Source organism: Camelus ferus, chromosome 12, assembly GCF_009834535.1.
Source record: "Camelus ferus isolate YT-003-E chromosome 12, BCGSAC_Cfer_1.0, whole genome shotgun sequence".
Lineage (NCBI taxonomy): Eukaryota > Metazoa > Chordata > Mammalia > Artiodactyla > Camelidae > Camelus > Camelus ferus.
The window spans coordinates 37,458,056-37,471,820 of record NC_045707.1 but is presented as its reverse complement, the minus strand read 5'-3'; the positions used below and the strand labels follow the sequence as shown (position 1 = coordinate 37,471,820).

The 13,765-nt window shown below is 39.1% G+C and overlaps 1 protein-coding gene across 6 annotated transcripts in view; it reads left to right on the top strand.

The window, feature by feature from the left end:
* The first annotated feature begins 1,017 nt into the window (after nucleotides 1-1,017).
* Nucleotides 1,018-13,765, top strand: part of RIC8B (RIC8 guanine nucleotide exchange factor B) — a 97,498-nt gene continuing 84,750 nt past the window's right edge. For 5 of the 6 annotated variants that reach the window (XR_004324646.1, XR_004324645.1, XR_004324647.1 and 2 more), the window contains exons 1-2: nucleotides 1,018-1,517; nucleotides 9,777-9,824. Coding sequence is in view for 3 of the 6 variants with exons in the window: in XM_032493400.1 (XP_032349291.1) it covers nucleotides 1,434-1,517; nucleotides 9,777-9,824 (132 nt within the window). In the remaining 3 variants the exon portion in view is untranslated. The remainder of the gene's footprint in view (nucleotides 1,518-9,776; nucleotides 9,825-13,765) is intronic. The other variant, XM_032493402.1, reaches the window with a different exon arrangement.

Sequence of the window (13,765 nt, the reverse complement as noted above, 5' to 3'; positions counted from 1 at the left end):
AAATGAGAATAGTTCCTCTTTCCTAGTGTTAAGCACTAAAATGGAAGCTTCATAATAGCAGAGACTTTATTTTGAGTCCACTGTATCTACACTGAACATTACTGAACTATATTGAACAGTGCCTGGCACAGCAATAGATTCTGAAATATTTGATTTGTGAGAAACTGACTGAGATAACACAGGTAAAGTATGTAACAGAACGTCTGCATGAAGTTAGCAAATGTAAGCCTCTATCATCACTATTATTACTACCATTACTAGTAATATCTGTATTATTACCCTTACTAGTGGTTGTAGAGCAAGCAGCCTCTTTTGGGGAAAGACTCAGATCTCAAATTCCCCATTTGCTGGTTATGTGACTTAGGACAAATTAACATACTGGGGTTCCTTCGGTTCCACAAAAAGCTCAGTGTCGTGAGAAACCACCTAACACTCAGTCTAGAGTCCTGGCGCCACGTGATACAGGGCAGCTATTATTATTAAGGCAAAAAAACGCCTAGCCTCCTTTTATCCGAGAACTGCCTGCCATTTCCCACATTATTGTAGCTGAATACATAGCATGACAGCAAACAAGGAAGGAAGGAAAGAATTTAAGAGACCGAAACCGCTAAAAAAGAAAAGAGGGAATTAAACTGGTGCTTGACAGTTCCCACCACGGGGTGCCAGTTTCCGCAGCTGTCAACCTGTCCAACCAGCCAAGCCTCGAACAGGACACTCTGCTCGGTAAGAAACAAAAAGGAGGCAGAGCCGATGCTTAGACCCTCCCCCTAACGGTCTGTCGGCCGCCGGCCTCAGGCCGCCGCCGGACTCTCGTTTCCGGCCTTCGCAGGACCACAGTTCCCAGCATGCTTTTGGCGGGAAGTCTTTCCCGCTGGATGACTACTAATCCCGGCATGCCATTCGGCACTCCACGGAATGAGATGGAAGAGTGGAACGACCCCATTGCACGCAGGGAATTGTAGTCCATACAGCTGCTGGCGCTTAGAGGGGCGGGGAAGAGCCGGGTCGCTCTCGTCAGCTGAGGAGAATGATTCATAGAGGAGGGTCTGGAGAGGAGAAAGGTTCTGTCTTTGAAAGCCCACTTAAAGGGCTGGACTCTTCTCCGAGGGAGGGAGAGGCAGGAGAGCAAGCAGGAGCTCGGGCCTGACCCAGCCTCAGGCCGTTCGCCAGGCCTCTACCGAGTCCTGGGCCTTGTCGTGGGTGGCCGCGAGGCACCGGTTGCTGGGGGACGAGTGACGTCGCGGGGTGAAAGTTGAGGGGCGGTGACGTAGGGCCTGCCCGGGCGGAGGCTGGCGGGTTGGAGGCAGAGGGAGGGAGGGAAGGAGTGAAGGAAGGAAGCTGGGAAGGAGCGAGCGAGCGGGGGCGCGAGGCTTTTACCTGGAGGCAGCGGCTTGGGCGCGCAGAGCGGCCGCGGCTCCCCCGCACCTGCGGCCATGGATGAGGAGCGCGCCCTCTACATCGTCCGGGCCGGCGAGGCGGGGGCTATCGAGCGGGTCCTGAGGGATTACAGCGATAAGGTAAAGAGCCCTGGCCCCAGGCGTGCGGTATAGCACCCCCGGGCCGCCCCCCTTCCCGGCTTGCAAATCGCATCCCTCCCAACCCCCTTCATTCCGGGGATGCGCATTGCTCTTCCCCGAAAACGTTTCCGGCTTGGGCATGCGTGTTTGTGCCCCCAGCCTTTTCCATCCGTGCATCCTGTATCCCCCTGCCCCAACTCTAGCTCCCACCCCTCTCATTCCGGTCCAGCAGTTTGTCCTAAGGTCCTTTTTCCAAGCTTGCAAGTCACACCCCCATAGTCTGTAAATGTGCATCTGTGCCCTGTGCCCCACTCTTGGATAGATAAATACACACGAGGCTTCTTTACTTGCATAGCATAAAAATACGTGTTTCTGTGCATAAACATGGCCCTTGACATGCATAAAACGCATCAGTCACGATGGCAGGTTTTGATACACATACAGAACTGTACAGTTTTCAAGGCGTGATGTCTCATATATGGTCTAACTGGATTCTCAAGGTATTTATAGAGTAGATAGTATCATCCTCCCCATTTTGTAGATGAGAAAACCGAGGCAGTGGGAACTGAAATCATCTCAAGGTCATGGACATACTATGTTGGAAGTGGGGGGGAGACTAACTCATAATGAGACCTGTATTTGTATCGCATTAACAGCTTTTCCCATCTATTATCTCATTTAATCTTGACGGCAATCCTGTTAGGTTTTATCCGCATTTTGCAATTGAGATTCTAAATTGGTTAAGTAACTTGCCCAAGGTCATGCTTGTGAGCTGGGATTCCAACCTAGGTCTTCAAACCTTTCATTATTCTTTTCGCTTTACAATTCTGCAGTAAAAAGGTATCTTCTTGTATATTCCAGTTACTTCTCTGAATGTCTCTTCAAGAACCGTTAGCTCCCCATTACTTTTCCTTCCAGGAATTTTACATGCTCACTTCAAAAGGTAACATACCACACTTTTATTCCATTTAGAAGACGACTTTATAGGAATGACTGATTACTCCCTTCTGTGAACACACACCCAACACCAGGGCACACCCTAGATACAATATCTTTCTTCCTTTCATTTACTTCCATTCATAACTTCCCCTTTTCTGTTTGCTATGTGCCCACCACTGCACTTCCACACACTTTGTATATTGAGCTTCCATGATGCCATTTCTGCCCTGAGTGGAGAAGATCCAAAAATAAGCACCTTCCTTCCCATTTAATCTTCCCAGCAATCCTGTAAGGAAGGTGGTGGTATTCCCCATTTCACGAATGCTAACAATTAGGACAACGTTGCCCCAAGTCCACACAGCCATTGAGAGATGGGGCTGAGATTTGAATCTAGGTTGTCTGACTGCTCTTTTACAGGACTATGCTGCTTTCTTGGGGAGGATGCATGGATTTTGTCCTATTCATATCTTAGCTGCTTCAGTTTCTGATATGCCTTAATCTTGCATATCTTCCCAGTTTAGAAGAAATTCGTTTAACACACAGGTGTATGTATTGTGGAGGTTAGAGTCGTCCCTTGATGTCTGCAGGGCATTTGTTCCAGGACACCCTCCCTCCCCATGTGGATATCAGAATCCATGGATGCTCACTCAGATCCTTTATATAAAATGGCATATTATTTGCATATAACCTACACAGCTACACACATCCTCCCTTACACTTTGAAGCATCTCTAGATTACTAATAATACTTAATACAATGTAAATGCTGTATAAATAGTGGCAAATACAGTATAAATGGTATGTCCCTAGTTGCCAGCACGACAAATTCAAGTTTTGCTTTTAGGAACTTTCCAGAATTTTTTCCTAAATATTTTGGATCCATTATTGGTTGAATTCAAGAATGTGGAGCCTGCACATATGGAGGCCCAACTGTATATTCATTTAACTTGATTTATAATTACTTTCCAAAAACAGTTTGAGGCAACTACAAACTGATTTTCAAAAGAAAGAAATACAGCAGAAAACTTGGCCACAGTGTTGAATCAATTAGTATTTACTTAGCCCTTATTATATGCCAGATATCCAGCAATAAATAGGAACTTTCTTCTATAGGGAAGAGTGGAGGAAAAACCTCCAAGTGGTCTTATCACCTCCTTCAATATTTCTCCTTCCCTTCATGGCTAAACTAATTAGAACTCTGGATTTGCTTCCTCCAGTTTATCTCTTCCTCTCCTTGATCTCCTTCCAGGTTGGTTTCCACTTACCACTCCTGGCCAAGTGCTGTCAGAACTTAAGTTTGGACATCCCCAACCTCTCCTCTTACATTGGGAATGTTTTTAAAATTGTAGTGCCCAATGTGTGTTGTTTAGGATGGTATTTTTTGGGCCAAGCCTGAGAATGCTCCGACTTGATGTGAACCAGTTCAGCCACTCGTTCAGAAAAGAGCTCTCATGTTTAATGCTGCTTATAGTAGGGCCAGAGTAAGAAAATCATTGAGTTTCATGTTGGCGGTGGGGCTTTGCCCCTCAAGGCAAGAGACACTAGAGGCAGATGAAGAGGGAGGGGGAAGTGTAATTGCAGTGGTCCAGCAATACGAATGGGGAGGTAGAATTAAATTGCCCCTCTCTGGGGGATATGAAGTCTGAAACCCTGAAAATGTACCTGGGTACTACCTTGTGCCTCATTTTCCTTATCTGGAAAAATGGATTTGAGAATTGTTTAGAGTGTAGTGTCATGGGGCATTGAGGAGTCTAACCAAAAGGGAAATGAATGGTGTAGAGAGAGAATGATTGGTTCATTGTTTGGGAAAGGAGGTTCTTTCTCCTACATTATTTATCTAATAAAGCCAGTCCTCAAAAGGGAGGCAGTCAAGGATAGTGGAAAGAAGGTGGAATTTGGAGTCAGATCAATCTTGGTTCTGATCTGCCATTTATTAGTTTTATGACTATGGATAAGTTATTTTAAGCCTGAGTCTCACTTTCCTTATCTGTAATGTGAGGTTCTATAACCTAAGTTATGAGGCTTAAATTTACTGAGGTGTAATGCCAAACACTGTGCAAAAGGCACCTAGGAGGCATTCAGTAATGATCAAGGTACTCAAGAGGTCCTGTGGCTGGAGCACAGGTTCTGGAGCCAGATTGCCTGAACTCTGATTCCCAAGTTACTATCCATGTGACCTAGAACAAGACTTAACTTTACTGTGCCTCAGTTTCCTCATCTGCCAAACAAGGATAATAATAGTAACTACATCATAGGTTTATTGTCAGAATTCAATGAGTTATATGTGTAAAGCTCTTAGAACAGTGTCTGGTACTAAAGAAAAACCCGTAACTGTTAGTTTTGAACAAAAAAGTCAGGAATTAAACATGTGGCACTGAGTTGATGTAGCCCAATGAAAATTAGAGAATATACTTCATTCTTTCTCTTTTCTCTTGACCCTTGCACTTCCTACTGGTTAGCGAAACGCCTTCTACAATGTTTAGAGCAACATTTACCTGCCTGGCTCCAGGTAACATCTAATTTCTATTATGTTGAAGAGACTAATTTTCAAACCTTCTTCCTTCCTTCACTAAGTCTTGTTATTTTGGGGAGAGGGAAGATCTATCTATCCTGGAAAAAAGGAAACTTGTCTGTTTCTCAAGGGCATAATGAAAGTTGACTCAGCATAGGAAAGTATTTTTTTTAAAAAAGGAAGAATGTTGTTCTTTTCACTCTGCTCAATTCACCTGTTAACATTTATGGAGTGCCTGCTATGTACTATGTATTATCCTAAGTGCTTTCACATGTCATTACATATAATCCTTATGTTAAAACTTATGAGAGAGATGGAAGTATTTTCCCTTTTTTTGGTAATAAGAAATTGAGGTTCAGAAAGACAAAGTGGCTATCTGTGGGCCCAAGGGTACATAGCTAGAAGGGGCAGACCTAGTCTTCAGATTCCACATCCACAACTCTTTTTGCAAGGCCTTGTTGCTTTTGCCCTGTCTATTTTGTGTTACTGAGCACAAAAGAGAAAGGTTTTTCAGGACTATTTCCTTTGGCTACTGCTGGGCCCTCATCACCTCCACTCCAGTTATAGAATGGTCTATTAATGTGGAAAGTATATATTTTTCTAGTCTAGGCTGTCCAAGTTCTTCTCTTCCCTCAGAGCCTGTTCTGATAACATATTTGGTAGAGAGATTGGCTGCCATCATTTTGATTATCAACAACAAACAGTGATCAAGGGCCTCGAAGTACACATTAGTATCTTAGTTTCTTGAAATCACAGGATATTTAGACTAGAAGGAACCTCAAAGATAATTGGATCCAACACCCTCAATTAATAGGCAAGAAACTGAGGCCTAGCCTCATCATCAACCATGATGATAATCAGAGAGATGGCTTTGCAGCCATGAAGGCCACCTGAACATAGGATTAGGCCTTAGCAAGCTCCGTGAGGATTCCATTATGGAAGTATGGCAAGTCTATGGCCAACTGAAACCTAAAAGTTATTTAAGATACAGGCAGGTAGGTAGATCTCTGAGAGTAGTCCTCATAAGAGAAGAAAATAACACTGATAGCAATGAGGTCTTTATTTATGTGCTAGAAGAATCTGATTGGTAGGGACCCAGTATTAGGACAGTTCTAGAAGTACAGCCTCTGCATTTGAATAGGGTCTGCAAATATCCTGGACTGTGTAAGGGGACTTGTTATTTTATACTTTGAGGTTGAATTCTGACTCTGAGTTCATGCTACAGGTTTTTGCAGAGGAGCATGTATAGTGGGGCTGCTCCTTTATTGTGCTTTGTTGTTATTTCCAGATTGGATTATATAGTCTCAGATACAGGCATTTGGATCTAGAAGTAATCTTTACTCCTGAAACACAGCACAGCACACACACATACACACACACACAGGTTAATTCCCTTTTATTGGTTCTATTTGTGTGTATCTTTGGAAATCTATGAAATAATCCTAGTTCTCTAATAGATCAGTATTTGGCCTCATCATAGACCATGCCATAACATTAGTGTCCACTTACTGAATACCTGCTTTGTACAAGGTGATATACATAAAAATAAGGAAACTCTTGACAGGTGGTAAAGTTGAATAACTTGAGCAAGTTTACACTTTTAATAAGCCATGGGACTGGTCTCAAACCCAATGCTGTCTGACTCCTGAGCTGAGCTTTCTAGAGCCTGTTCATAGGATGTGAAGAGGGGAATCTTCATGAGTCCTGTGTGTTCCTGAGCTGTTCCTAACTTACTTGGTCTCTAAATTGAAAAATGGTTTTACTCTTTAATTTATATTTGACTTGTTGCTCCTGTTCGTATGTAAATTAAGCATGTAACGATGGTGAGGTGGTTGACTATTGACCAGCAGTTTTTAGAAAGGCATATACAGCCAGAAATGCTAGATCCCCTTCCTCTCCCTTTCAGCCTTAGAAAGGGGAAAGCATAAGGGTTAGAGGTACTGAATAGAGTAGGTATTATCTAAGTTAATAAAAGATAAAAGAAGCCAACCTTAGAGAAGCCAACATCTTTGAATCTAAACAATATTAGAGCTCTGAGCTTCTGAATAGATTGGCATATTCTAAATCCAATTTGTATTGCCTCACAATACAATACATTTTCTAATTAAATTAAGCCCTGATGCTAGTATACAGGGCTTTTGAAAGCTTTTCTTCCTCTGTTCCTTTCTTTTTTTTTTTAATGTTGTGGTTTTATGACAGCATCAGCCTTGCATTTAAAAAGCAGAAGAAAAATTAGTCCTTGATACTATTCTAAATTACCACCTCAAAAGATTTAAGTCTATGGAGAGACTGTTTAAGAGATATTTTTATAACTTAAGGAGAATCTTTCCAAAAGATGATTTCTTCTTCTGTTCCTTTACCACAAACACCAAAAAAGGTTTAGGAGAACTATTATATTGGCAAGTAGGTACATTAGTCCATTTATTCCAGATAATGTGTGGAATTTAATATTTCACATATAATTACAAAAAATAAGCTTTCTTGGTTTCTAAGCACAATTATTTATTTTCATTTGTAGTGAACCTTTCTAAGCTTCAGTTTACAACCATACAATGTACTGATTCTTTATCTGTTATCCAGTGTTAGTTTTTACTAAACTTAAGGTCTGTAAATTTCTAGATTATAGCCTTTGTTCTTTCTTCCTTCCTTTTCTTCTTTTTTTCTTTCCTCCCTTGATCATTCACTAATTCAATTACCTTTTATTTAAAAGTTTTCTCTTTTAATTATAAAAATAATATGTCAACAATGAGTTTTGTCAAAAAAATCACTAGAATTTCCACCAAGCCTACATAGTTGCTTTTATTTTTATATTTTAACACTCAAGCCTTTGTCTGATGCATGCATATATTTATGTAGGTACTGTCATCATAAACATACAATTTGATGTTTTGCTATTTTTTTCACTTGTTGCCATCATAAATAATTTTCCATGTTACAGAACTTTTTAGCCATCTTTTAAAAAAAATTGCAGAATAATATTTTATCAGATGAAATGCACAGCAGTTTATTTCATCAGTCTCCTGTTGTTAGATATTCAGGTTGTCTCTTTTTCTTCTTTCATAATATTAACACTGCAGTGAATATGCTTACATATATAATTTTTCTCTCCTTCTGGTTGACTTTATTAGGATAAATTCCTAGGAGTAGATGTTCTGTGCCAAAGGGTATGAGTATTTTTATGATTTCTATTATATGTTGCCAAATCACTTTGATTTTAAAATTTATTCTGCCTCTGGCAATATCACACTTGGATTATTGATGCCCATTTCTTGAAGGGCTTTATGTCCTCAGTCATGCTGTCCCTTGATCTGGCCTGTAAGCTACTGCCCAAAATATTCTTCTAGAATGAGCTACTGTTCACATCTCCCTCAGAGTCTTCCCCTGGTTGTCTGTCACCTATATGCCAGTTTAGGTATAAATTTTTAAATCCAAGCCCTTACCGCCTCACATCCACTTTAACTGTTTTGCAAACCATATGTGAGGCAGCCTCTCTTAGTTTTCCTTAAATGGCCCTTCTCTCTGAACTCTTAAGTCTTCCCTCTGACCATTTCTTACATTCAGAACTGCTTCTCTGTCAACATTTCTCCATCTCATTTAATTTCAAAATTGCTTCTTCTACAGACTTGTCAATGCAGAACCACCTGTAATGATGATATCTTTAGTACTTGGTGTATTAACTCCTGGTGGGTTGCCAGTCAATGTTTGTCAGTGTAGCCATTGAGAAATACAAAGGAAAGGCAGAAAGATGTTCAGTGAAGATTTTTTTTAAAGGAAAGCTTAGGATTCCTAAGAGCACTTGGTTCTCCTGAATAAAACTTGAGAAGGGAATGAGGAATTTTATGCTCTATTTTTTTGTATCATCATTCTTCCTGTGACAGTGGACAAGTCAACTTACTCCATTCTCTATTTCACCTATGGAGTGGAAAATACGGTGTTGCCAGTCATTTCAGGAGCGTCATGACACTCTTTTCTCTTTCAGTTATTTTTTTCCTCAGTATCATTGGCATCATCATCATTATCATCTTAATGCTTACTGAGTGTTTACTATGTGCCAGGCACTGAGATGGTATATTTTATATGCTTTAGCTTTTTTAACCCTCACAGCAGCTCTGTGAACTAGGCACCCCCTCTTTTCACATGAGAAATATAGTTATAGAGAGTGTTACTTGCTTAACTAGTAAGTGGTGCAGCCATGATTTAAACTCTCATTCTTACCGAATTACTTTTCTGAAATACCAGTCTATCAGATTTCTTCCCTATCTGCAATTCTCTGATGATTTTTATTGCATACAAAAAAGAAAGTATAGACTCCTCAGCAACATTGGAAGACCTTTCTAAATCTGTTTAATCTGCTTTCTCATTCTCATCTTTCTCCTCTCCTCTCATCCCCTAACATGGGTCCTGTGTTTCACTCTGACAGAGCTGCTAATTTCACAAATGTATCATACTGTTTCACACATCTGAGCATTTGTTTCTGTCGCTAGAATGCTCTCCATTTGCCAGCTGGCAAACTCCTGTTCACCCCTCAAGTTTCAGCTCAAATGCTTTATACTCTATGCAAAGCATTCCAGATTTCCCGGGGCAGAGTTAGTGGCTAGCTACTCTGTGTTCTTCTGTATATGTTTTTGCTTTAGTATTTTTGTGCTGTTTTACAACTATTTGTTTACAGGCATCTCTCACTTTATTAAGAATATTGAAACATGATGTGAGAAGACAACTTTTTTACAGACATTATGTGTTTTTAAACATAGCCAGAATTTAAAATCTGTGTATTTAAAATGACATTTTTTCCCTTTTTTCCCTCTTCAGCATAGGTCTACTTTCAAATTTGAATCAACAGATGAAGATAAAAGAAAGGTAAGCCTTGGTGTTACTGTGTGTGTGTGTATTCATTCATGGACTTTATAAACAGTGGGCTTGATTTCATCTTGTTTTCAGTTTCCCTTCAGTTTGGTTTTTAGGAACTCTGAGAAGAAAGACAAGTGCCAGGTTTAGTATGGATTACAGAGAACTCCATCGCCACAAGACCATTACACTTGCATAAATCAGGGAAATGTTTCTGTTTCCTACTTCCTACCTTTGCATATGTTGTTTTCTACCTAGAATGCCCTCTCCTCTGGTATACCTCTTCACCTGTTTAATTCCTACTCAGCTCCAGGAGCACTCTTTCAGGAAGCCTCCACTGGCATTCCTGTTAGGGTGAAGTACCTCTCTTTGGTGCTCCTATAAAATTCTGTGTAAATCTCTAATTCTATACTTATACATTGTCTCATAATTATATAGATATAGATTATACATATACATATATATATATATATATCTGTGTCTGTCACTGTTAAACTCCTTGAAGACAAGTACTCTTATTTATCTCTATATCCTCAGTATTTAGAGTGCTCAGCACATAATGGGCACTCAGAAGGTTTTTATTGAGTGAATGACATGGAGTATAAACTTTAGAGGCTAAAGATTTAAATCTGATTTTCTTTTGGATTTGAACAATATAAGCAAAACTAGAATACCTTTTAGAACAGGATTCTCAGCCTGGGATATGCTGTTCAGGGAGCTTTTTGAAGATATGCCTGCTCAGGCTCCACTCTTTATCCGCTGAATCAGAATCTGAGGGGTGGGATCCAGATAGGTGCTTTTTTTTTTTTTTTAACAATCTTCAGGAAATAAGTACCTTACTCATTTGGTGGGAGTGCGAAATGGCACAAGGCCCTATGGAATAGAAACTGGCAGTGTCTACCATAATTACAGATGTGTTTTGCCCTTTTGATAAAGCAACGTCACTTTTAGAAATCTATTTTGTGGATAAATTGAAATAAAGTAAACAAAGTTATTCACTGAAGCAATGCACATAGTAACAAAGTTGGAAGCAATAAAGTCTCTAGCAGTTAGGGACTATTTAAAGAAACTTGTGTGTATTTACATAATGGAATACTATGCTGTGGTAAAGAGAGGGAGAGGGAGAGGCAGAAAGACTGTTATGTGTTAATAGGAGAGAGAGTTAAGTGGGGGGAAAAAGCAAGGTGTTAAAAAGAACATATTTTTTAATATACTCATGATAGATATTCAGGCTAGGAAGGCAGCTGCTATTTGGTTTAGTTGGGAGAATCCATACTGTATAGATTTGTGGTGCCTTGTAAATCTAATGCTAGAATCTTTGGTAGTGCTTTCACTGGTCAAAATAAGTGCATTAAGACAGAGATTTTCTTACACAGTTATTAATAAAGCATGTTTATTTCCTATAGGATAGTAGCAAAACTTAACATTTTCAAAATATTGTCTTCTACTGCCTTTTAGATCTTTGACAACAGTAACTGCATTGCTGGTGTAAGTTTTAGTATAGGCTGTAGATTGCTGCTTCCTGGGAGGTGTGATATAAACAAATGTCATCAGGGACCTAGCTAGGTAATCTTCATTAAGGAAAAACATTGGCAAACAAAACCATTTCAGTCTCCAAGGATTAAAACCATAGTGACTCTTTCATGCCTAAGGCCCTAAAAAGACTTTAAAATCAAAATTCTTAGACTGCTCTAAAGGATCTATATCCTAACAGCTTTTTAAGTTCTCAGTGTAGAGAGGCATAGAATAGTAGGCATGTCTCCACATTAAACCCAATCTGAAAATAAGAGGAACCTAAATTATCATCCAGTTTGTCTTGCTACCTTAGTTCTCTTTTTCTGTTTCCTAAGCATGTCTCAAGAGTATTCTACTAGCAGCTCCTTGGTAACAGCAGTGCCCCTTTCAGTAAACTACAGGTGCTGTCACTGAAGAACACATCTCTCAAATAAAACCTTTGCGGCAACTTACAAGTAAATGTAAGGGACCTTACATTTATAGGGCCTTTCAAAAAATAAAACTTGATTATAAGAGCTTTTTAGGAATTGGTTATAAATTAATGATCTTTAGACCTAATTCCTAACACTTAATGTAATGTTTTGCATTTTTACAAAGATTTACTTTGCCATAGTAATGCTGTAAGTATGGCGAGAATATCCCCATCACGGTTTTATGGGTAAGAAAACTCAGGCTCACATTAATGACAGCTTGCTAACACTCACATCACTAGTAAGTGGTGGAGCCTCAAATAGAGAACAGATTTTCTGGCTATTATGTACAAGTTCCTTCACTGTTCATTGCTCCATAGCTCCCATTCATTACCACTTGAGGTATATTTCAGGTTTGAAATGATGACTCAGTAACTTGTTTTATCTTGTGTTTCGTACCTTGAGACATCATTTAGGCAACTAGACTTAAATTGGAAAATATCAAAGGAAATTACCAACTAGGAGTGCTTAAATTTTTCCAGAGAAGTAAAGTCAGATGCAACTGCTAATGTTTGTGCATAGAATGCAAATAGTTCCAGGTGCATGTGGATCATGGTAATTTAGATAGAAGCACCTGCGCTTATTGAAGCATTTGCTTTACATCTTCTGTCTAAATTGGTGACTATGATTATCTACCAGTGCATAAACAAATATATCATGCAAATATGTAGGATGGGGGGAGGTGTGATGAATAATCTGAAATTTTACATCTTGAGGAAATGTAAGCTCTTATATTGGTTTCTAAAACACAGCTGATCTCAAGGCCAGTAAAAAGTACTCATTGCAGTAAGTATTGACAAATACAATGTCATAAAATGAGTAAAAGAGTTATAGCTCTTTCACCTGTAATATAAGATTACAACCATATCAAATGTGGAAAACTTCAGTTATTGTCTGAGATTAAGCTTTGTGTATATAGTAATTTTCCTCAAAAGAGTAAAGTTAAAAATAGCTAAATTTCAAGCATTTCTTTCATTAGCTTCAAACTCACGTAGGTAAGCTCATCTTTCTGTGAAGATAGAGGATAATTTTGAGTGGAGGCCAGAATTCCTACGACTTGTACATATTGTTTTGTTTTGCATTTAATATTCTTTTAACTAGACAGCAGAATCTCAAGCATATTTCCTGGAAAAGCAGGATACGAAAGTATTCTTACAGTACAATCACAACCATGTAAAACTAATAACTATGCAAAGAAAAATGTCTACAAGGAAATTCACTAAATAGTGGCTATCTCAATATTATTACTGTGGATGATATTTTAATTTTTCTATTTTTTGAACCTTTCTATTATAGTAGATTATAATGCTTAGGAATACGATAATTACATAATTAATACAATATATATGATAATATGTATTATATTCCTTTATAGTGAATGTGTGATTGGGGGCATGAATAAGGACCAATACTTCTTTTTTTAATCTTTTTTTTCCTTTAAAATTAAGCCTTTATAATTTAATATTCCTTTTAGAGGAGCATAAAAATGTTACTAGGGTTAGAGATAGTATCACTTGTAGAGCCAGTTTATGGAGTGAAATACATTTATTTGAACACAAAAGTCCATTCTGCCATTTGAAATATTTCTTCTTTTTATTTTTTCACCCCAGAGTTGGATGTGCTTGGCATATTAGTAGAGATCTCTGTAGTCTACAAATATTTTTTCAGTAATTTCTGTGTGCCAGGTCCTGTGTTAGGCCTTAGTTCCTAAGTTGGCTATTTTCCTATGATGTTTCGTTTGGCACTTTCTCAGCTACAGATGCATACTGAGGGTTGCCATTGTGGACTATAGAAAATGAATGGGTAATTTTCCATATTAGATTCCCCAAGGAAAATGTGCAGGGATAGAACTATCAATCCTATACTGTGAATCTATGCTTAGGGATAGCTTGAGGCAGGGATGCTTGTTCTGAAAGCCCTTTGCACTTAGTCATTTGAAATTGTTAAACTCCAGTCTTTACTGAAACA